At 49.1% G+C, this 24941-nt stretch overlaps 1 protein-coding gene across 1 annotated transcript in view; it reads left to right on the top strand.

Annotated features, from left to right (window-relative positions):
- GRIK4 (glutamate receptor, ionotropic, kainate 4) overlaps window positions 1–24941 on the top strand; it is a 311636-nt gene that overhangs the window by 155701 nt on the left and 130994 nt on the right. Inside the window, exons 11-12 of the mRNA XM_015413813.1 lie at window positions 2150–2302; window positions 5582–5686. Coding sequence (XP_015269299.1) covers window positions 2150–2302; window positions 5582–5686 — 258 coding nt within the window. The remainder of the gene's footprint in view (window positions 1–2149; window positions 2303–5581; window positions 5687–24941) is intronic.

Genomic DNA, 24941 nt, shown 5'->3' with positions numbered 1-24941 from the left:
GATTTAGCGATGTCTAATAGATTTATTACTCGCGGAGAGATAAACGTCCGTTGACAAGGGCGGATACCTCCGTGGCATCTCTGCTTTCCGGTCTAGCATTCAGTAGGAAAGAAATAAAGATGCACACTAGTCAGTTGACAAATTTAATGCAGTGTGAAGAACGACTGGAAAAAAGGATTTGGAAAGAAAGGGCCCTTGTCTCCATGGTGTAAAAAAAACAACATTGAGGTTTAGAGATTAAGAGGAATCCTTGTAAGTTTCTCTGTGTTGAGCGTCTTGGGGAATAGCGTGTCAGGCAGGATTTGGGGGTGAGAGCCATATATCAATTAGACAGTTTTATCACTAAGAGAAGCTTACTGCTTTACCCCTACAAGGTTAAATAAAATCTTTAGAATAGAATGCAAACACTCTTAGAAGTTGGAGAAATCATGCCGGTCATGACAATGTTTATCCTGGAGTAGAGTGATGTTGGGGCGGTGATGGTTGGACCCCTATCGTATGACTCCTTTTTCAAATAATTGGTTGATGGCTCGATTTTCATATATTAACTTGTACTTTTGAATCATATCAAGGATTTCATTCAAGGGGCTATTAAAAGATCGGTGCGCAAACAGTGTACCTACTTCCAACGTCATATTCACTTGTCATTAAAAACCCTCATCAACGGCAGCGATTATGCAGTGATTAAAGTTCTGGATATTGCGAAGATTAATAGATAAAGTGTATCAAAGGCAAGGCTTAAGTGTTTCTGTGGAGATAGCTGAAAAAGAGCTTCCATTTATGTTGCATCAGAGTGTTCAGCATAATAAATGTATGCCTGGGAAGGCATGTTTTGCTTTGTTTGTTTGTTTGTTCTAAAAAAAAAAAAAGATTTGTGGTTGTCAGAATCAAGACTTGGGCACAGTACATATAGCCTTTCCCTGCCCCCATAACTAACAGAGGCAGGATAAATTATGCAAATATTAAAAATGCAATATTCTCTTCTCCCGTCAGGATCTTCAGATGGGTTCTGCAGTACGTACGTTTATTTATATTTAATTGATCTGTGAATTTCTTAAAACCTAGGCATAGTCAATTAAAAAATTTTGTAATGGGTTGACAGATCTAATATTTCTATGCCACCTTCTCTGAACGCCCCATGAGTAACACCTTCCTTTTGCTAGCAGGAGTATTTTAATTGGAAAGGAGTTTAAAAAAAAAGCATTTCATGTTTGCTGATTTTTAAAAAATGATTATTTTAAAGAATGTAAATTAAGCTGAGCAAATACGGAAGAAAAGACTCAATAATGACGGTTTCGTTCCACGAAGTGGGGAAGCTTCTGTTGGAGGGAGAAGTCCCTCCCTTGCCCCACTGGAAGATTCCTCCTTTCACAGATAGGGGTGCCAGCCCCTGATGGGGGGCTTACCAGGAGCAGGAGGGAGGCCCAAAGCAACATTTCTTCCAGAATGTACCAAAAGTGATGTCATCTCATCAGCAATGTCTGAGCAACACTCCGGTATTTGGGCAAGAACTCTAAGGCAGAAGCCATTTTTACCATAGAGTTTTTGCCCAACTACCAGAACATTGCCAGGATGTCCCAGTGTGATGATGTCACTTCCAGTACACACCAGAAGTGATGCCGTGACATCGCTGGTGACCAGGGGTCTTGTTGTAGAAAAAGAGCTGCCGGAGCTCATTAGCATAACTCATTAGCATAACTTATTTGCATATGCCACGCCCCCTGACATCACCGGAAGTGACAGAAGGCCACACCCCCTGACATCACCGGAAGTGTGTCAGAAGGCCCGGCTACTTACCCTCCTGCTTCATCCTCATTCCCAAACGGAATGAGGATCGAAGCAGAGGGCGGGGTAAAGAAGGGGGCGGGGCTTCACCACGTGACTGCCCCGCCCCCTAGAGGTTCTCTTCCGGAGCTCCGTACCTGAGAGCTCCCCCCCGACTAGAGCCCTGCTGGTGACATAGGCTGGGCCTCTCTCCTGCTCCTAGCAAGTCTCCTCCCATTCCCCACCAGTTGCCACAACGAACTTGGCCACCCTATTCACAGATGAGAAATACGGAACCCAGCCCGTAATAAGCAGACGTCTCTGTGCCTCTCTGGTTGTCTGATGACGCTTCCTCTCTCTTCTCCCTCTCTCCCTGTGCCCTCAGCTTTCCGCTGCTTTGCTGTTCGACGCCGCCTATGCTGTGGTGAGCGCCGTGCAGGAGTTAAACCGGAGCCAGGAGATCGGCGTGAAGCCCCTGTCCTGCGGCTCTGCCCAGATCTGGCAACACGGCACGAGCCTGATGAACTACCTGAGAATGGTGAGAAAGGACTGAACGTTGACGCTGCCTTCGCGTGCGGCCGTTCCACCCTCCCTGTCCACTCGGCCTATGAGGAAGAAGAAGAAGAAGAAGAGATTGGATTTATACCCCGCCCTTCACTTGGAGTCTCAGAGCGGCTTACAAACTCCTTTCCCTTCCCCTCCCCACAACAGACACCCTGAGAGGTGGGTCGGGCTGAGAGAACTCTGACACAAACTGCTCTTTTTCAAGGACAGCTGTGCCAGAGCTTGTGACTAACCCAAGGACACATCAGAAGGTGCAAGTGGAGGAGTGGGGAATCAAACCCGGTTCTCCCAGATTAGAGTCCGCACACTTAACCACTACACCAAACTGGCGGCGCCATCCAGTCCCAACACAGGATGTTTGGAAGGACTGCAGGGTAGGGAAAACTCATGCATGCTCGCGTGACTCACCACTCCAGATGCAGTCAGGTGTCTCATGAGGCTTGCCAACGTCCTGGAGACAAGTGGAGGGCTCCCGCTATTACAACTGATCTCTAGATATAAGAGTGCCTCTGGTTACAGTGGACTCTAATCTGGGAGAACCGGGTTTGATTCCCCTCTCCTCCACTTGCAGCTGCTGGATGACCTTGGACAAGCCATAGTCCTGTCAGAGCTGTTCTTGGAAAAGAGCAGTCCCTGTCAGAGCTCTCTCAGCCTCACCTACCTCACAGGGTGTCTGTTGTGGGGAGGGGAAGGGAAAGGAGTTTGTAAGCCACTCTGAGACACTCCAGTCCAGCCGTTCTAAGAGGCGAGGGTTCCTTCGACTCCCCTCGTCCCCTTCTGCCTTCCTAGCGCTCTCCCCGCCAACTTGTTTCTTTGGCTGTCACAGAGACCCACGCTCCTGTAGGCGGGTGATTAATCGTGTTGTGTTTATTCCCGTTGTCTGGGGCCTCGGGAGGAGGGAAACTTCTATGTGGGGTGCAAGGAGGCAAACTGCACCGTGTTAAACACACAACCATGTTTGTGTAAAGGGCTGACAAACGCAGCAACACTCTGGCTGCTAATTGCTGTCAAAGCACAATGCCTCTGACAACCGCCCTATGCAAAGAGCCGAAGAAAATGAGCAAGGAGAGAAAGTTCCGCAATCGCCAGGCTTGGGGTGGGGGGAGCGGCTAGGCTGGGCTTGTGACACTGAGTTAGAAGGTGTTCGCCACCGCGCAGTGAAATAATGGAGAGGGGGCCTTGCTTCTGGTTCGAGAGCCTCACAGAGGGAAACTGAGTCAGCCTAGTAAGGGGGAGAGAGAGAGAGAGGAGGAGGAGGAGGAGGAGGAGGAGGAGGAGGAGATTGGATTTATACCCTGCTCTTCACTACCCAAAGGTGTCGCTCAAAAGGAGAAGGGGAAGGGCTTTCTCGGTAGTGGCTCCATACTGGTGGAATGATCTCCAGGAAATCAGGGCCTCGTGGGACCTTCTGCAGTTCCGCAGGGCAATGCAGAGGGGGATTTCTGTTCCAAGGTGGGTTTGGTACAACGACGGAGGGAAAAGCCAGTGCAGAATCAGCCCATGTTGGAGGGAGCTTTAACTCTCGAAGGTGCTACTGGACTCCGTCTAGCTGTTCCACTGCAGACCAACATGCCTGCCCTCTGAAACTCAGGCATCTTAGGCAGGGGTCATTTGGTAGAAAAAGAGGTGCAGGAACTCATTAGCATAACTCATTAGCATAACTTATTTGCATATGCCACACCCCCTGACATCACCGGAAGTGTGTCAGAAGGCAACACCCACCGCTCAGGCTCCACTGGACTGTTTTGGATTGCTAGCTATTGGGGGGGGGACGTGCAGATCTGTCCTCGCAGAGGAAGGAGAGCTTGTACCTGAAGGCGGGCCAGGGGGGTCGGGCTCTGCAGCTTACCTGGCTGCTTCTTGCTCCTCGTGGCCTGACTGAGGGCTGCTGGGAGCAGGGGGCGGGGCGTGTTGCATGTGCCCGCCCCCTGGGCTCCTTACTGCCGGAGCTTCGCTCCTGTGCGCTCCCACAGGAAATGACCCCTGATCTTAGGGTAGATGCAAATCAATGGCAAGGAATGGCCTTCCCACATTGCCACAGTTTCTCAATATAGAGGGGATAGCCCAGGCTAGCCTGATCTTATCAGATCTCAGAAGCTAAGCAGGGACGGCCCTGGTCCGTATTTAGATGAGAGACTACCAGGGTCACTATGCAGAGGCAGGCGTTGACAAACAACCTCTGAACATCTCTTGCCTTGAAAATCCTACAAGGTCACCCTAAGTCGGCTGCCACATGACAGCAAAAAGGGGGGGAGGGGGGAGGGAGATTTTAGAATGTTCATAGTGCCAAATTCCCCCGCCTTTCTCCCTGACATGCTAGCTTTCCGTGTGCGGGGAGCATTAAATGTGAAGGAGTAATCTGTTACGGGCAGGGGTCATTTTGTAGAAAAAGCGGTGCAGGAGCTCATTAGCATAACTCATTAGCATAACTTATTTGCATATGCCACACCCCCTGACATCACCGGAAGTGTGTCCGAAGGCAACACCCACTGCTCAGGCGCCACTGGACTTTTTTGGATTGCTAGCTATTGGGGGGGGGTGAGCGCAGATCTGCCCTCACAGAGGAGGGAGAGCTTGTACCTGAATAAACCTTGGCCTTAAAGGTGCCACTGGACTGTTTTGGATTGCTAGCTGGGGGGGGGGACACGCAGATCTGTGAAGGAAGGAAGGAGGGGAAAAAGAGAAGGAAAGGAGAAGGGAAAGAAAGAAGGAAAGAAGGTGGGAAAGGGAAAGAACGAGGGAGAGAAGGAAGGAAGGAGGCTTCTTGCTCCTCATGGCCTGGGGCTGCTGGGAGCAGGGGGTGGGGCTTGTTGCATGTGCCCGCCCCCTGGGCTCTTTACTGCTGGAGCTCCGCTCCTGTGCGCTCCTGCAGGAAATGACCCCTGGTTATGGGTCTCCAGGCTCACAGCCGGAATTGTTGCCAGTCCAATTTGCTGTAAGTGACCAGCCTTTGTGCTGCGGCTTTCAAGGAGAGGGGCCGTGGTTCAGTGGCAGGGCGTCTGCTTGGCATGTGGAAAGTCCCAGATTCAGTCCTTGGCGTTGCCCTTTAAAAGGATCAGGTAGCAGGTGATGTGAAAACCCTCTAATTTGAGTCGTTGGGGAGCCACTGCCAGTCTGAGTAGACAATACTGACCTTGACGGACCAACGATCTGATTCTGTAGAAGGCAGCTTCATGTGTCCGCGAGCGCTTTGCGTGAGGCTGAGTGGGGAATTGTCTCTTTTTGGTGCTGCAACTCATTCTCTCTTGGACAGGTAGAATTGGAAGGTCTCACCGGCCACATAGAATTCAACAGCAAAGGCCAACGTTCCAACTACGCCCTGAAAATCCTGCAGTACACACGGAACGGCTTCAGACAGGTAAGGCAACGTCTTTCTATTTTGCTGTGGCGCAGTTGGTCCGTTGATGTATATTGCTGTGGTGCAGTTTGTCCAATGATGTCCCGCTGTACAGAGAAGAACATCAGATGAGTCCTTCTGGATCAGACCAATGATCCATCTAGTTTCAAGCGGTGGCCAACCAGTTGCCCCGGAGGCACGAACGAACAGGGCACAGAGGCCAAGACCATCCCCTGACACTGCCTCTTAACACTAGATTTCAGTGGTTTGCTGCCTCTGATCATGGTAAAAAAGGTAAAGGTTCCCTTGCTCGAAAGCCAGTCGAATCCGACTCTAGGGTTGCGGTGCTCATCTCCGTTTCAAAGCCAAAGAGCCAGCGCTGTCCGAAGATGTTTCCGTGGTCATGTGGCCGGCATGACTAACACCAAGGCGCACAGAACGCTGTTACCTTCCCACCAAAGTGGTACCTATTTATCTACTTGCAATTTCTTGCTTTTGAACTGCTAGGTTGGCAGGAGCTGGAACTAGAGATGGGAACTCACTCCATCATCCGGCACCCGGGTCTCGAACTGCTGAACTACCGACCTTCCACAGCCTGCAGTTCAGCATCTTAACCACTTAAGCCACCGCAGCTCATGGAGGCTACCTTTAATCACCATGGCTAGTGGCCACTGAAGGACCTCTCCCCTATTAATGTATCTAATCCCCTTTAAACCCATCTGTGGTCATCACTACCTCCAGTGGCACTGAATGCCACAGTTCAATTACTTATAGAATAAAGAAGTACTTCCTTTTCTGTGTCATGAATCTGTTTCCAAACAACGTTGTGTGTGTATGAAGAGCCGTTGGGTCACTTCCAACTTACGATGACTCTATGACTTAATGACCTTCAAAGCATCCTCTCGTTAACAGCCTGGCTCAGGTCTTGCAAACGGAGGCCCCTCGCGGCTGTCAGAACCCACAGCCAACAACGAAGTACCCGCATTCAGGAACGGTTATACTTTTATTGCAAAGCTATAGATGCAGTAACACAGGCACTGTTAGGAATGGCCACAGCCAGTAGAGCATAATAGGATATAGGGTATTCGTATGCAACCCCCCCCCATGGCATCGGCCAATTAGGCACCCTCCCGCGCGCGGGATAAGTCAGGCAACCGTTAGGTGGCTAAAGCTGAGAACTCGGAGTCTCTCACGGTACATAGGAGCTCTCCAGACAACACAATCTCCTCCTGCACATCTGTAGAGGTAAGCATTTCAGCAAAGGCATAACAGCAGGGATAGGAATGCAATAGCAATTAACAAGACACGGAATGAACTCCCCAACCCCCATGGCGGCATAGCTGACAGTGGCTTCCTTGACTGAGTTTATCCATCTCCTGCTGTGTCTTCTTCTTTTCCTGCTGCCTTCCACTTTCCCTAGCATCATTGTCTTTCCCAGTTACTTTTGTCTTCTCAGAATGTGACCAAAGTCCGAGAGCCTCAGTTTCGTCACTGGGCGCCCCTAAGTTTCCAAGAAGCATAGAGACGACAGAGTGCATTCTTTTCTGGGGCTTTGCAAAACCAAGCCAATAAAAAAAACAAATTGAAGGGCTTGAGAGATCTCTGTGGGATAGTAAACTATCAAAGAGGCCAGGACAGAAAAATTAAGTGAGGAAAAACTGCCAAGCCTGTCTTGGTGGAGAAGGGTGAACAGGTGAAAATCGTGCACGGGTTTTTGTGAAGGAGAAAAAGTCTGTAATATCCAAAGAGAGGGGAGAGTGAGGAAGGCAGAGTTTATTAAAGCATCGATTCCCCACCTTTCCTCGTGGTTCAAGGCGGCTTGCATGTCTGGAATGCAAGACATCACGCAGGAAGGGACTAGAGGAGATTTCAGGTGAGTGAAAGGAAAAGAGCGAAGACTGGAGTATTTCCATGATGCTTCAGAATTAAGCATTGAAAGTCATGGAAACACACAAGCCCGAGTTATGCAGTTTTTCACATCACGAGAGAAGCCTCGGCTTCTCCTTGGTGTGTGACTGTGTGGGGAAATGCTCATGTGGACGTCCGAACCGAATGCACCCCCGAAAATGGCCCATTCGGACCCCTTTCGGGCTGCTGCAGGCCGATACAGATTCTCTGATCTGGATCGGCTTGCTGCCGAATTGCCGCCGAATTCCGGCGGCAATTCAGCCCCATTATATCCTATGGGCCATTGAAGTCAATGGCAAAAGCATAGGGTATATTCTGGGGGGTGGAGGGGAGGGGGTTTGGGGGAGAGGCTCCAAACTCACATGGTAGCTGACAGAGCCTCTCCCCAAAATACCAACCAAGTTTCAAGAGCATTGGACCAGGGGGTCCAATTCTACAGACCCTCAAACAGGTTGCCCCTATCCCCTCCATTGTTCTCTATGGTGGGGGAAAAGTAACGTTTTTTCCCACCATAGAGAACAATAGAGGAGATGGGGCAACCTGTTTGGGGGCCCGTAGAATTGCACCTTCTTGTCCAATGTTCTTCAAACTTGGTTGGTATCTTGGGGAGAGGCTCCAGCAGCCACCCTGCGAGTTTGGAGCCTTTCCCTCAAACCCCCTCCCCTCCAGCCACCAGAATATACCCTATGTTTTCGCCATTGACTTCAATGGCCCATAGGATATAATGGGGCTGAAATTGACATTGGCTGGCGAAAGAATCCCTAATCGGCTCATACTGACGAAACTGACATGTGGGAGTCTTACTGCCAGCCGAAATTGATTCTGCCCGATTCGGCCAAATCCAAATGGGCCGAATTTATTTATTTATTTTTCCCCACACCCCTAGATACACCATTTCCATGTCTCTTGAAATCTTCCAGCTACTGTGACTGCAGTGATTGCAAGAAAGGCATGTTGATTACATAGGTTCCCTGTGTGAGCTTTGTCCTTAGGATGGGCCATGGTGCCTTGCATATAGAAGAAACTGGTTGTGTGAACTGGCCCTACGAGCCCCCCACCCCAACTCCTACATTTTAGAAAAAAGGTCTACGGGGCTTGCATGACCAAAATATGAGAGAAGGCTTAAATCACAGAGAAAGAAGACTGAAGATGAGAGCAGAAGGAACATCCATCACTTCTGTAGAGGGGTGGGCATTTCACATACCTCAAGTACATAGAACAGAAGCAGAGCCCTGCTAGATCAGACCAATCATCTAGTCCAGCATTCTGCCTCACACAGTGGCCAACCAGTTCCTCCAGATGGCCAACATAAGAACAAAAGAGAAGCCAATGTTGGATCAGTCCAATGGCCCATCCAGTCCAACAGTCTGTCACACAGTGGCCAAAAATACCAGGTGCCATCAGGAGGTCCAGCAGTGGGGCCAGGACACTAGAAGCCCTCCCACTGTTGCCCCCTCCAACCACCAAGAACACAGAGCATCACTTGCCCCAGACCAAGAGTTCCTATCTTGACCTTGTGGCCAATAGCCACTGATAAACCTCTGTTCCAGATATTTATCCAATTCTCTCTTGAAGCTGCCCATGCTTGTAGCCGCCACCACCTCCTATGGCAGTGAATTCCATGTGTACAATAGAGTATAGAGGCCAAGGCCTTCCCCTGATAAGAACCTAAGAAGAGCCCTGCTGGATCAGACCAGTGAAGGTCCATCTAGTCCAGCATCCTGTCTCACGCAGTGACCAACCAGTTCCTCTGGATGGCCAGCAACAGGGCACAGAGGCCGAGGTCTTCCTCTAATAAGAACCTAAGAAGAGCTCTGCTGGACCAGACCAGTGAGGGTCCACCTAGTCTGAGATCCTCTCTCACACAGTAGCCAGCCAGTTCCTCTGGAAGTCAAACAACAGGGCATAGAGGCCGAGGCCTTCCCCGGATAAGAACATCAGAAGAGCCCTGCTGGATCAGACCAGTGAAGGTCCATCTAGTCCAGCATCCTGTCTCACACAGTGGCCAACCAGTTCCTCTGGATGGCCAGCAACAGGGCATGGAGCCCAAGAACTTTCCCTGATGTTGCCTCCTGGCTCTATTTCTGTTTCTCACAAGAAGACTGGCCCGACGTGCTGGCTAGCCTGCAGAGGAACTGGTTGGCCACTGTGTGAGACAGGATGCTGGACTAGATGGACCATTAGTCTAATCCAGCAGGGCTCTTCTGATGTTCTTATGAAGACCTCAGCCTCTATGCCCCGTTGTTGGACCTCCAGAGGAACTGGTTGGCCACTGTGTGAGACAGGATGCTGGACTAGATAAACCTTCACTGCATGTCAGGCCAGTCTTCTTGTAACTTATGGAGGGAACCTGGTCGAAAGATAGGCAGCATGTCTCGGGGATTTAATTGCAGCACTGAGACCTGAAACGAGGACTTCTTGGCTCAGGTTGTTCTCCACTCTCCTGCTCTAAGAAAGTGAAGGGCTTTACCGCTGAAGCCAGCATGAGAGTCTTCAGCTTTGGAAGAGGCTGGTGCACTGGCGAGGTTCAGATCGTGTAGCAGTCATGGGGATTATAATGTCGGTTGCTGCCTGAATCAAGGGGTAAGGAGGATGCCCAGAGAAGACAGTTTCACTCTTGTTGGCAGAGTAAAGTTGGGCTGTTTGGTGGTGCAGTGGTTAAGCCAGTCTGGTGTAGTGGTTAAGTGCGCGGACTCTCATCTGGGAGAACCGGGTTTGATTCCCCACTCCTCCACTTGCACCTGGCTGGATGACCTTGGGCAAGCCGTAGCTCTGATAAGAGCTGTTCTTGAAAAAAGAGCAGTTTCTGTCAAGAGCTCTCTCAGCCCCACCCACCTCACAGGGTGTCTGTTGTGGGGAGGGGAAGGGAAAGGAGTTTGTAAGCCGCTCTGAGACACCTTTGGGTAGTGAAGGGCGGGATATAAATCCAATCTCTTCTCTTCTTCTTCTAAGTGCACAGACTCTAATCTGGGAGAACCGGGTTTGATTCCCCACTCCTCCACTCGCAGCTGCTGGGTGACCTTGGGCAAGCCATAGTTCTGATAAGAGCTATTCTTGAAAAGGAGCAGTTTCTATCAGAGCTCTCTCAGCCCCACATACCTCACAGGGTGTCTGCTGTGGGGAGGGGAAGGGAAAGGAGTTTGTGGCCGAATCTGCAGTTCATTTTTAAAGTAGTCTTGATGCTGTCTTCCTTTATACTGGTGTGATGCTTTTTTTCAAAGTGGTTGAAAAAATCTGCTATTTTTTTCTGCTAGCTGGCCAGGAATGCTGTTTTTCTCCTCCCTCTTCTTTAGCACGCCCGGGGTTTGCCGGCACCCATTAGCTTTACACAAGGCAATAAATTACTTAAGGCAACAAGCCAACAAGCTATAAACTTCTCTTTACATTCAAAGAGGATTTTCTCAACTTTCAGTTTTGCCCAGCTTTTGGTTTAAACAAGAAAGCAAAAATAGCAAAAATAGCAAAAAAAAAACTGTGAAGACTGGGTGTTTAGTTTGCAGAATGTATGTATGTATGTAGGGGTCATTTGGTAGAAAAAGAGGTACAGGAGCTCATTAGCATAACTCATTAGCATAATTTATTTGCATATACCACGCCCCCTGGCATCACTGGAAGTGTGTCAGAAGGCAACACCCACCGCTCAGGCTCCACTGGACTGTTTTGGATTGCTAGCTATTGGGGGGGGGCGTGCAGATCTGTCCTCGCAGAGGAGGGAGAGCTTGAACCTGAAGGCGGGCCAGGGGGGTCGGGTTCTGCAACTTACCTGGCTGCTTCTTGCTCCTCGTGGCCTGACTGAGGGCTGCTGGGAGCAGGGGGCGGGGCTTGTTGGATGGGCCCAACCCTTGGGCTCCTTACTGCCGGAGCTCCACTCCTGTGTGCTCCCACAGGAAATGACCCCTGTATGTATGTATGTAGAAGGGATCTTTCTCTAACTTTTCAGGCAATATAAGAATCACAAAACAAGATAAAATCATTCACTCTTACCTTGTCAAGCAAGGGAAAAGTTTTTTACATTCCGCTATGTGCTGTCAGAAGGTAAACAGAGCAGATAAGCCTCCGATTAGTACTTGGGGGGGGCTTAGAGTGCTTTTAAGCACATCCATTTGAGTCGGAGAGAAGCCACAATCATGACGGAGCCGAAGCCATAGGGCAATAAAATAATGCAGACAGCAGAAATTATAACAGTGCAGTAGGAGAGGGAAACCTAAAAAGATGTGGACATCTTTTTTGCAGACGGAACGAGAGTATAGCCGAAGCAGTGGAAAATACCAATGCAGATTCCACCTGTAAGCCACTCTGAGACTCTGAGCGGGGTATAAATCCAATCTCTTTTCCTTTTTCTGTTAGTTTGGCAGCTCTGAATGAGAAAGAGAAAGCAAGACCTTCTTTTTCTCCGTCCCCCACCCCCGTATCAAAGCGTTCTGGGAGAGACTCCCCATGAGCGTAACGTCAGCGGTGTCTCCTCTGTGTCTCTGGAATTAGCAGCAGATGACAGCCCTCTGTGCCCATCCATCTTCGTTTCCCATTCTCCGAGAAGCTCTTTATCCTTCTGGCTTAACAAGGCTGCCTTGCAGAGAGTTGCTTGTGGGATGGAATTGATTGAATTGGCTCCATTGCGTGAGATTTTCGGCCACATCCACAATCTTTTAAGTATAGTGTAGATTTTAAAAAAAAAAACTTGTCCTCAGGAAAACTGTCCTCCCCCCAAAAAAAATTCCACCAGCAAACTGATGATGGAGCATCTGTAGACATGTTCAGGGCCATCACTAGAATGCGCAGTTGCGGTTTCTTTGGGATCCTTTACATTTTCAGCTTGTGTTTTGCAACAAAGAGCAAGTTTCTAAACCTCATTGTCTCAGGAACAAACCTGCAGAGGCGGTACAAAAGCAAAGAGGTGCAGGATAAGTTTTGACAGGTTCTGTTCTATTATTGGTATCTCTCAGTGATTTCAAGTAACTGAGAGCCCTTGTGTTGTAGTGGTTAAGAGTGGTGGGCTAAGGTCTGGGAGACCTGGGCTCGAATTCCCACTCTTGCCACGGAAGCTCGCTGGGTGTCCTCGGGCCAGTTGCGCCCTCTCAGCCTAACCTACCTCACAGGGTTGTTGTGAGGATAAAATGGATGCGAACGATGTAAGCAGATTGGGGTCCCCATTGGAGACAAAGACCAGGCGTCAATGAATTAATTACAGTTACAGCAGGGAATACCAGTGGGAGAGTGGTTGTTGTTGTTCAGTCGCACAGTCGAGTCCGACTCTTTGCAACCCCATGGACCAGGTCACGCCAGGCCCTCCTGTCTTCTGCTGTCCTCTGAAGTTGGAGCAGGGAGAGTGGTATTCCAGACTAAAACACCAAAACTGGGACTCAAGAAAAGCTCAGTTCTGTTTACTTGTAGAATCACAGCATCATAGAGTTGGAAGGGACCTCCAAGGTCATCTAGTCCAACCCCCTTCACAATGCAGGAAATTCACAAGTACCTCCCCCTCTACATCCTCAGGGGCCGCTGTTCCAATGCCCAGAAGATGACAAAAAATCTCCAGGATTTATGCACATCTGTATAACCTTTGTAAAAAGGTTTGGCATACCTTTTTCTGCTTTGGCTCATCCTGGCTAAGGCTAGAATTCTTTCCCTACTTAGCTTCAGAGGGTTCACCAGGCAAGACTCTTTCAGGCGAATCTTTGCAACCATAAGGACTAGATTTATTTATTTATCGTATGGCAAAATTACACACCGGAAACATATAATAATATAAAATAGGTTAACTGAGGTGATACGAATATACAGACATATTGAACGATCACCCTAAATACTAATATCTAAAATTTTGATCCACTCCATCACAACTGGGGGAAATTCAAAGAACTCTGTCACACCTCCATGGAAAGCACAGTCCTTTCCGCACTAGACCTTAAATCCTGGCTCAACCCTGTCCCCAAACTTACATTCTACACTACACACGAGTTCACCCCTGTAATTATCTCAGGATATTTTTTGTTTCCACATTACACAGGTCACCTCGTTTTGCCCCACACTTGTCCCGGGATAAACGGATGCTGTGATAACCAGGGATAAATGCAAGGTGTTGTGTTGCGAGTTGAACTCTGATAAAACCCGGGATGAGATCCGAGTGCGGAAAGGACCCCCCCAATGGCTTGCATTCCTGTAACAAGTGAAAAATAGTGTGGCCGGCTGTACCACAGTCGCATTCGGGCCCTGGTGTTTTGGCCCATTTAAAGAACAAATAAATTGCTTAAATAAGGACTAGACATTTGCTTTTCTTTTTAAGCATCACAGAATACACAACGCCCTGACCATGCATTTTGATTGCCTAGAACCAGGGGTCTGCCTCTATCCCCCAATGGCTTGCATTCCTGTAACAAGTGAAAAATAGTGTGGCCGGCTGTACCGCAGTCACATTTGGGCCCTGGTGTTTTGGCCCATTTAAAGAACAAATAAATTGCTTAAATAAGGACTAGACATTTGCTTTTTTTTTTAAGCATCGCAGAATACACAACGCCCTGACCATGCATTTTGATTGCCTAGAACCAGGGGTCTGCCTCTATCCCCCAATGGCTTGCATTCCTGTAACAAGTGAAAAATAGTGTGGCCGGCTGTACCGCAGTCGCATTCGGGCCCTGGTGTTTCGGCCCATTTAAAGAACAAATAAATTGCTTAAATAAGGACTAGACGTTTGCTTTTTCTTTTCTTTTTTAAGCATCGCAGAATACACAACGCCCTGACCATGCATTTTGATTGCCTAGAACCAGGGGTCATTTCTTAGAAAAAGAGGTGCAGGAGCTCATTAGCATAACTCATTAGCATAACATATTTGCATATGCCACACCCCCTGGCATCACCGGAAGTGTGTCAGAAGGCAACACCCACTCCAACTTACCTGGCCGCTTCTTGCTCCTTGTGGCCCAGGGCTGCTGGGAGCAGGGGGCGGGGCTTGTTGCATGTGCCCGCCCCCTGGGCTCTTTACTGCCGGTGCACCGCTCCTGTGCGCTCCCGCAGGAAATGACCCCTGCCTAGAATGCCATTTTGGTCTACCCTTTTCTGAACAACGGGATGTCCACAATGGCCTTTTGCAGGTCCGTTTTCTTTTGGAGGAATATGCGCTGGAGATACCTTTGACGCAATCAGGCTGTGTTCAAGCTGGTTCCCATCCTGTGATGATCAAGGAATAAAGATGGAGAAAAAAGATGGCTCAGGGCAGAGCTTCTGCTTTGCACGCAGAAGGTCCCAGGCTCAATCCCCGGCATCTCCATTTAAAAGGATCAGGTAGCAGGTGATGTGAAAGGCCTCCATCGGAGACTCTGGAGAGCTGCCGCCAGTCTGAGTGGGCAATACTGACCTTGGTGGACCAGTGATCTGATTCAGTACCAGGGCTATTTTTGGGCAGGAACGCACAGGAACGGAGTTCCGGTTGGCACCTGAGTTGGCCACGCCCAGCAGGAACGTATTAGCATAATAGGCCACACCTAACAGCAGAAACTCATTAGGATTGGCTACATTAGGGGTGTGTGGCCTAACATGCAAAGAAGTTCCCGCTACAAAAAAAGCCCAGGGTTTTGACAACAAAGTAAACAGAATAAGAAGCAAAAGATGGGTGTGGCTGGATGACCACACTTCTGGTAACATGGGGGTGTGACTTAATATGCTAATGAGTTTCTGCTAATGGGTGTGGCCTATTATGCTAATGAGTCCCTGCTGGACTTTTCCTGCAAAAAAAGGCCTGTTCAGTACGATGCAGCTTCATGCGTGTTTCATGTGTGTGAGCACCTCCCCGCAAAGCCAGCTTTCTCCCTGGCACAAAGCCAGCCGGGGAGGAGATACGGAAGCAACCACATGCAAGGCTTGTCTCGCTCGACTCGCGTCAACATCAATCTGAAGTGACAGCAGCATCTCCCAGCGATGTCGTAGCCACTTGCCCATGCAACTCAGAAATCTGTTACTGTCAACCTTCCTCCCCTCCCCTCCCCTCCCTCTGAGCTGGGCAAGCCCAGTTCACAGCCGCCTTCCATCCCTGTCGGTGGTCGTGAGGCCGACCGTCCAGGTGGGCAAAGCCAATCTAACCCTCTTGTCCCATCGCAACTTTGTCCCGCGACGAACAGCAGCATCCGTGTTTCTGCGCTCTTCTGTTTGGCACGCACAACAGCCCTGCGAGGTTGAGAGACAGTCGGCAGCAATACTCCCTCTGAGCTGTGGAGTCCTGTGAGCAAAAGTTCTACTGGCATTAAAGCTGTGAGCGAGCAATTCGACTACTGCATACATTAGTTTGCTCCGGAGCCGTCCTCCCTGAGCTAAGACAAAAAATGTGGAGCCGGAGGCTAAAAAAACTGTGAGCCAGCTCTCACTGACTCAGCTTAGAGGGAACGCTGGTCAGCAGCCCAAGGACCCCCGGTGGGTATTCGTCAGGATTTGAACCCCAGATTCTCTGGCTGTAGCCGAGGACTCTAACTACTACCCTGCGCTGCTTGATCGCTTGTTAATTACAACCCATTGTTAATTCCCGAGCCGCATCAAAGGCAGGCTATCGATCACAGGGACAGCCTGGGCAGCCGCCAGTGCCTTCCAGGTATTTTTATTTGGCCCCCTTTCCTGCTTGTCCGGGTTTCCCTTCCAAGGCTTTGTGTCAGTCAGGAACAGCCAGCCCGTCATTTTCGGCTCAAACGGCAGCCTAGGAGCCTTTAGAGCCTGCCGAATTATTAATGACAACATTATAATGCTTTACATATTCAAAGGGCTGAACAAACACCAGCTCGGTGCCATGCCGTTACGTGTTACTGTGGATTAAATAATGCAGTTGGCTGATTAATAATACAGGAGCAAGCAGCCCCGAGGCAGGGAGACGAGAAGACAGATTTTAGGCTGCAGTTGAAAAGAGCGTAAAAGAAGTTACGGTGGGAAGCGGGGCCACACAGGAAGAGCTCAGAACTCTTCTCCCAGATATTTCCATCCCCCCCCCCCATGACTGAAGACCCTGATGGGGATTTTTGTTGTTGTTGTTCAGTCGCACAGTCGAGTCCGACTCTTTGTGACCCCATGGACCACATTACGCCAGGCCCTCCTGTCCTCCGTCATCCTCTGGAGTTTGCTCAACTTCATGTCTGTTGCATCGATGACACTGTCTAACCATCTCATCCTTTGCCGTCCCCGTCTTCTTTGACCTTCAATCTTTCCCAGCATCAGGGTCTTCTCCAGTGAGTGCTCCCTTCTCCTTTGGTAGCCAAAGTATTTGAGCTTCAGCTTCAGTATCTGGCCTTCCGGGGAACAGTCCGGGTTGATTTCTTTTAGGATTGACCGATTTGATCTCCTTGCAGCCCAAGGGATTCTCAAACGTCTTCTCCAGCACCATAATTCAAAAGAATCTATTCTTTGGCGCTCAGCCTTCCTTATGGTCCAACTCTCGCAGCCATACAGTACTACAGGGAATACTATCACTTTGCCCATGCGGACTTTTGTTGGCAGGGTGATGTCTCTGCTTTTTATTATGCTGTCTAGGTTTGCCATCGCTTTCCTCCCAAGGAGCAGGCATCTTTTAGTTTTATGGCTGTAGTCACCATCTGCAGTGATCTTGGATCCCAAGAACATGAATTCTGTCACTGCTTCCACGACTTCCCCTTCTGTTTGCCAAGGAGTGATGGGGCCGGATGCCATAATCTTAGTTTTTTTGATGTTGAGCTTCAAGCCCACTTTTGCGCTCTCCTCTTTTACCCTGTGCAAGAGACTCTTTAGGTCCTCTTCACTTTCTGCCATTAGAGTAGATTAGAGTGGGGGATAGCCCAGGCTAACTTGATCTCATCAGATCTTAGAAACGAAGCAATGCTGGACCTGGTTGGTACTTGGATGGGAGACTACCAGCAAAAGTCCAGAGTCACTATGTTGAGATAGGCAATGGGAAACCACCTCTGAACTTCTCTTGTCCCGACCTGAATAGCCCAAGCTAGCGTAAACTCATCAGATCTCAGAAGCTAAGCAGCCCTGGTTAGTACTGGGCTGTGAGACCACCAAGGAAGACCAGGGTTGCTGTGTAGAGGCAGGCCATGGCAACCACCCCTGTTGATCTCTTGCCCTAAGTCAGCTGCAATTTGACGGGAGGAAATGCCTGAAGAGATCCAGTTTGGTGTAGTGGTTAGGAGTGTGGACTCTAATCTCGGAGAATCAGGTTTGGTTCCCCACTCCTCCACATGCAGCTGCTGGAGTGACCTTGGGTCAGTCGCAGCTGGAGGAGGAGGAGATTGGATTTATTCCTCACCCTTCACTCGGAGTCTCAGAGCGGCTTACAGACTCCTTCCCCTCCCCACAACAGACACCCTGTTAGGTAGGCGGGGCTGAGAAAGCTCCGAGTGATCTGCTCTTTTTCAAGGACAGCTCTGACAGAGCGATGGCCTGCCCAAGGTCATCCAGCAGCTGCAAGCGGAGGCATGAGGAATCAAACCCGGTTCTCCCAGATTAGAATACACGCACTTAACCACTACACCAAACTGGCTCTCGAAAGAGCTCTCTCAGCCCCACCTACCTCACAGGGTGTCTGTTGTGGAGAGGGGCACATAAAGGAGATTATAAGCTGCTCTGAGACTCCAAATGAAGGGCGAGGTATAAATCCAATCTCTCCTTCTCTTCTTCTTCTTATCCATGGAAAGCTGGTGGTCACAAAATCTAGCCTTATTGGTGGCGATGGTCTAGCCATGAGACTTCCTTCCTAGGGCACCTTTCCCACCAGCCTTCAAGCAGGCAAGTGGAAACCCTGTTATTTCAAAGAGCTGTTGACTGAACTGTAGCAGCTCGAGTAGCTCAGAGTAGCCTGAGCTTGTCAGAGCTTGGAAGGTAAGAAGGGTTGGCCGTGGTTACTACTTCGATGGAAGACCACCCAAGAAGGCTGGGGTTGCTACATAGAGAAAAGCAACAGCAAACCAGAAGTCGGATGCAGCTTGACGGCACTTAATCATTATTTATTAATTGAGTTAGGCGGATGTTGTTTCTTGCAGGAATCCTTGTCTTTTGTCATGGTTTGTTTTTCTTTCGCATGTTGCACTGCACTTCACTGGAAACCATGAGGAAAACATTGCCGCGGAGTGGCATCTCCATTTTAATACACAGGCTCTTCAGCACCGCAACTTGGGCGTGGGAGAGCAAGGAGCTATTAAGCGAGAGAGCTGTCCGTGGTGCTGAAATGTCCGCCCCTCAGCAGCTTACCTGAACTTTTTATTTAGAATATTCAAGCCTCACTTTTCGACCAGTATTCTCAGCTTCAGGCGCCCAAAGAAAATCATTTGTATTTACCCACACCTTTGGTCGAGGGGGCCACTTGGGGTCACTTTTATCACTGTGTTTTCATTGGGGTTCCCTTCCCGCTCCATCTTTATTCCCCTCAAAAAAAATTGGTTGTGGAAGAAGAAGAAGAGGAGGAGGAGGAGGAGATTGGATTTATACCCCACCTTTCACTACCTGAAGGAGTCTCAGAGCAGCTTACAATCTCCTTTCCCTTCCCCTCCCCACAACAGACACCCTGTGAGGTAGGTGGGGCTGAGAGAGCTCTTTTGAGAACTGCCCTTGAGAGAACAGCTCTGAAAGAACTTGTGACTGACCCAAGGTCACACCAGCAGCTGCATGTGGAGGAGTGGGGAATCAAACCCGGCTCTCCCAGATTAGAGTCTGTGCTCCTAACTTTGGGTGTGTGTGTTCATGAAAGATTTCTTTGGTGACATTGAAGCAAGTTTGTTCGAATGCAGTGTGGTTTTTTTCCAAACGGCCCCCTGCTTTTTTCTAGATCCATGCTGGGCTCTTGTTAGATTCTGCATCCTCACTAAGATGTGTCCTTTTGTTCTTTTTCTCTATGCCTGGAGTCTTCTAGCTGCCGAGATTACACCAGCAGGGAGTGGTATAGCATGTTACCACTTTCCACACAGAGAGTATCTAATCACGAAGAACAAGGCACATTTGTTCTCTTTCGGAAGCTCCCAATGGATACTTAAATATCGCCAACTGAAGCATAATGTTCAGAAGGTTTTGCATTGCAGCGTGTATTTTTTTTTTTAAAGATAAATCCTCCCATTTGATAAAAATAGGTGTAGAGGTCAAGGCAGGGATCACACTTGAAATGCTGAATGGTGCTCTGAATATGCACAGCAACTTCCATTCTGATATTGTATCCTTCAAGGGGAGATTTTGCACAGCTTTGTGGAGAAACAGGTATGGAGGACCATACTCGAAACATAGGAAGAAACCCAATGATTTTTATTACAACGTCACAGTCTTTCAGGGTACCGTTGCACTGCATTGGGGTGAACGTATTTCCTGTCTCCCTTGAAAAGTGGGAATTGTTGTTGTTGTTGTTCAGTCGCACAGTCGAGTCCAACTCTTCACGACCCCATGGACCAGATCACGCCAGGCCTTCCTGTCTTCCGCCGTCCTTGAAATGAATTCTGTCCTTTGACATGGTACACATCTATGTTTTAGATTTATTTTAGAAGGCATGTTGTGTACACGTGTTCAAAGTTTCACTTCATAAAGTTTCCTTGTATTAATGTTGTATTTAACGTTAAACTAATTATGAGACAAATAAGCTTCCAGAAGTCTTTATTTATATATAATTGTTAGAAATTGCTTTTTCACAGTGTCTTTTCATTTTTGTGCATGGCCAGAAAGACCATTTTTATTCCCTCTATTTTCTTCAACAAATATCCCATTTTCATTTGCTTCTTTCATGCCACCTTTAGATTAGATGTCCTGTATACCAATTATACATTATAAATAATTTATGCATCATTTATACTCAATTCAGACAAAACCAGATATCTGTTGGAAAGGCAGTACTTTGACCACATGAATTCTCTAGGATTGGGAAAGAGGACCACCTCCATTTCATTCCCAGAAACCAAAAAATAAATTTGCACCTTTTGTACTGAATTAGAATTATCACAGCATTCCGTGCACCTCGGCGTCTAGTCATGCCGGCCACTTGACCGTGGAAACGTCTCCAGACAGTGCTGGCTCTTCAGCTTGGAAATGGAGATGAGCACCGCATCCCCAGAGTCAGATTCGACTGGCTTTCAAGCAAGGGAAACCTTTACCTAGAATTATCACAAAATTCATAGCATCCCTAGTCTCAGGAGACATACAGCCTTCTCGTGTATTTTAATTTTCCTCTTCTCGCTTGAAAACAGGTGTGCAGATTGAGTTGGCATTTGAACTTACAATGTAGAATTGTGCCCTGAACATACGTTACCAGTTGTGTCCTGAATTCTCAACATTTAACAGAATTATTACAGTGCAAATGAACAGAAATCCCAATAGGTGAACGAAACTGACTTTGCTTGGCCAAAACTCCTTCCACGAGTGTCACAAGACAGAGCCATCTACGTCTCATGTATGTTTCTCTGGTCCGTATCCACATCATAATGCATCTCCCATGGTGCCAAGCAACATCCTGTGGTTTCTATGGAAACCATCCCAATAATCAGAATCGACTTTCCCCTTGCCACAGTCTCCTGGCTGGCTGTCTGCCTGCATCACCCCATTTTGTTCAGTTAGGGAGAATCACACAAAGCCATTCCCGGGCAGCTTAAATTGTGGTCCTGTCCATGTTGGTTGCATGTGAGCCGCTGGTGTTTGGAGACCTCCTGTGCAACTGAATTGTCTTCCTCTTCTTCTCTCCACTGGCCACAACTCAGTGGTGATACTTGAACTGAACAGGTGCCTGATATCTCCATGGCTGACTCTCAGGTGAAGTTAGGGCCGTCTACAGGAGCAGGACCTGAGAGTTCTTTCCACCTGTTTTGTACGGGCTCTTTGTGAAATACATCAGTATTATTCCCATTTTGCAGATGGGACTCATTGGATCCCTGAGTCCAAGTCTCCATTCCTGATGGATGCCTCTCCAGCCTTAATTTGAAAGATGCCGGAGGTGGACATTTTGTAACTCCTTTGGTCCACGTGCAATTGCTGAGCTGTTCTTCACAGCTCACTGCAAATCTGCTGCCTTGAATTTAAAAGCAATGCAGGTGACATCGTGGTTTGGTTTGCCTGGGGCTAGGCAATGAACCAAGGCTAAGCAGGGGACCTGGGAGCTCATGTCCAAAGTCAGCATCTTTCCTGTCCCCTTGTGGTAGAAAACAGCATCAAGTCACAGCTGACTTATGGTGACCCCATAGAGTTCTCAAGGCAAGAGATGTTCAGAGGTGGTTTGCCATTGCCTGCCTCTGCGTAGTGACCCTGGACTTGCATGGTGGTCACCAATGTTCCTTCTAAGCTGGGTTAGTGTGAACTAACTCACCGTTTTTTAGCCTCCAGCTCACACATTGTTGTCTCAGCTCAGGAAGGGACGCCTCCAGAGCAAACTCATTTATGCAGCAGCCAAATCACTCGCTCACAACTTTAGTGCCAGGAGCTCACAAAGTGGAATTTTGGCTCACAGGACTCCACAGCTTAGAGGGAGCATTGGTGGTCACCCATCCCACTATTTATTTTATTTTATTTAGCGGTTCACATATTTAATCAGTACAAGTCCTAACCTAGGGCCACCTACAAGGGTGGGGGGGTGACTAACCTACCAGGCACCCTTTGTAGCGAGTTGTTTTTTCCTGTTGTCTGCGGGCAACGTCCTCCTGGCGCTGGTCTTGATTTACTACTTCCTGGCTGTTGCGACACCTTCGAGTCTGGGCCGAGCGCACGTCCGCGCATGCTCACTGTCGGCCTCTGTCCATCAGGCTCCGGCCTGTCGCGTCGCCCCGCCTCCGCGTCTGTCGGCCCAACTTCCTCTTGCTCACCAGCCGCCGCCATGCTTCACCGGCGCTCGTCGCTCGCTCACGCTGCCGCCACTACGCCACAAGGGACAGGTGCCCCCCCCCACTCTAAGAGCAGGTACCCAATTTGTCTATTTGCCCTTTAACGGGCTTTCGAGCCGCTGGGTGGGCGGGAGCTGGGACATAGGGCCGGGAGCTCACTCTGGCCGCGGTGGGGCTCGAACAGCCAAAGCTGCTCAGCCAGATGTAATGCAGGCCTCACTTACCGCCTGTGACTGTGTTTCGCTTCCCATTTTCCCATCCAGGTCAGGGCTATAATTACTTAAGCCCTGTCAAGTCCCAGCTGACTGATGGTTGACCCCCTCATGGAGTGTTCAAGGCAAGAGAGGAACAGAGGTGGTTTGCCATCGCCTGCCTCTGTGTTGCAAACCTGGACTTCCTTGGTGGTCTCCCAGCCGTGTCCTAACGAGGGTTAGCCTGGGCCATCCACGTCAGGGTCCTGTCTGCTAGTAGCCCACAAATAGCTCTCCTAAAAGCTGATGGGGATTTAACATTACGGTATTCTGCCACAAGAGTGCTCTTTGGATATGAACAACTAGCTTGTCAAGGAGAAAGGTTCAGCACTAAGCCATCTGCCTGATGCACTGCATTTCTATGTGAAGGTACCCCCACCCCCAACGGGATAGCAGTCAAGCGGAGAGCCAGTTTGGTGTAGTGGTTAAGAGCGCGGGCTCTACTCTGCCAGAACTGGGTTTGAGTCCCCACTCCTCCAGGTGCAGCTGCTGGTGTGACCTTGGGTCAGTGACAAGTTCTCTCAGGGCTGTTCTCTCGAGAGCAGTTTTCTCAAGAGCTCTCTCAGCCCCACCTACCTTCCAGGGTGACTGTTGTCGGGAAGGGAAAGGAGATTGTAAGCTTCTCTGAGACTCCTTCGGGTAGTGAAGGATGGGGTGTACATGCAATCCCTTCTTCTTCTTCTTCTTCTTCTTCTTCTTCTTCTTCTTCTTCTTCTTCTTCTTCTTCTTCTTCTTTTTCTTCTTCTTCTTCTTCTTTCCAGCAACTCCCAGCTTCAGTTTGGGGGCTTCCGTCCAGGAGACAACTTTATGAAACTTGATTTTGCTGAGTGGCCCTTAAAGCCTTAAAAATGAGTGACAGTGAACTCAAGGGCCTTGTCAATAGGGAGAAGGATGCGAGAGCTTGCTTGAAAAACGGTACCCAGTTTGGGACGTTGCTTACACCAGGGACTCTTCAAGGAAGTCATCTTCTGGGCACGGAAGAGGGATCGCTGTGTGTGGGGGGAGGCATTTGTGAATTTCTTGCATTGGGTTGGACTGGATGAGCCTGGAGGTCCCTTCTAACTCTATGATTCTATAACAGGATACAGTGGTGTGTGTTGCAGGAGTTTCAGAGCTTCCCTTCCCCTGAGCTGAAACCTTAATTGACAGGCCTCTGCGGGACTGATTATTCTGCCATTTTCTCCTTGATGGTCGGACCGAAGATAAATTTCAATAATATTCGTTTAAAACAGACATCATTAAGAGCTGTCTGGCTCAACCCACTGCAGGAGGAGGAGGAGGAGAAGAAGAGGAGGAGGAGGAGGAGGAGAAGAGGAAGAGGAGGAGAAGAGGATCCCCTCCCCACAACAGACACCCTGTGAGGTAGATGGGGCTGAGAGAGCTCTGAGAGAACTGCCCTTTTCAAGGACAGCTCTGAAATAACTTTATTTATTTATTTATTTATTATTCACATTTATACCCCGCCCTCCCCCGTAGGGCTCAGGGCGGCTTACAGGGCAAGATAAACTTGCAGCAGTAAAACCACAATACAAAATAACAATATATCTGCATTATAAAACATTTTATACAATTTAAAAACCCATCCTATCTCACATAAAGTGCTCAGTGGTTACTAAAACTCCAAAAACCCAAGATGGCGGGACAGTTCCAACAATTCTTGGCAGACAGTCTATAGCGTCACGATGTTCCAAAGATCTTCTCAGGGCTCTTCTCAGGGCCTCTTCAAATCCCCCCCAAGATGGTAACATAATAGGGAGGGGGCAGCGGCCCCTACTCGAAAGCCTGGTGGAAGAGCTCCGTCTTGCAGGCCCTGCGGAACTGCATCAAATCCCGCAGGGCCCGGATCTCCCCCGGGAGCTCATTCCACCAGGTAGGGGCCGCTACCGAAAAGGCCCTGGCCCTTGTGGCGGCCAATCTTGCATCCCTGGGGCCCGGGATGGTTAACAGGTTTTGGGCCCCAGACTGTAGTGCTCTTGGGGGAACATACGGGGAAAGGTGGTCCCTCAGGTAGGTTGGACCCAGACCATATAGGGCTTTATAGGTAAGAACCAGCACTTTGAAGTGAATCCGGTACTCTATTGGCAACCAGTGCAGCGCTTTCAGCACAGGCTGTATATGGTCCCTTCTAGAGAGACCCATTAACAGCCTGGCCGCAGGTCACACCAGCAGGTGCAAGTGGAGGAGTGGGAATCAAACCCGGTTCTCCCAGATTAGAGTCCGCACACTTAACCACTACACCAAACTGGTCTCTGGGTCCCAGAGGCAAGCCCTTCCCGCAAGGGGTGAATTAGCTGGCTGTGGTTGAGGGCCATTAGAGGCACCGCGGCTACT

This window comes from Gekko japonicus, unplaced genomic scaffold, assembly GCF_001447785.1.
Source record: "Gekko japonicus isolate JY-2015 unplaced genomic scaffold, Gekko_japonicus_V1.1 scaffold890, whole genome shotgun sequence".
Lineage (NCBI taxonomy): Eukaryota > Metazoa > Chordata > Lepidosauria > Squamata > Gekkonidae > Gekko > Gekko japonicus.
The sequence above is the reverse complement of the archived record's forward strand: the minus strand, read 5'-3'. Positions and strand labels throughout refer to the sequence as shown.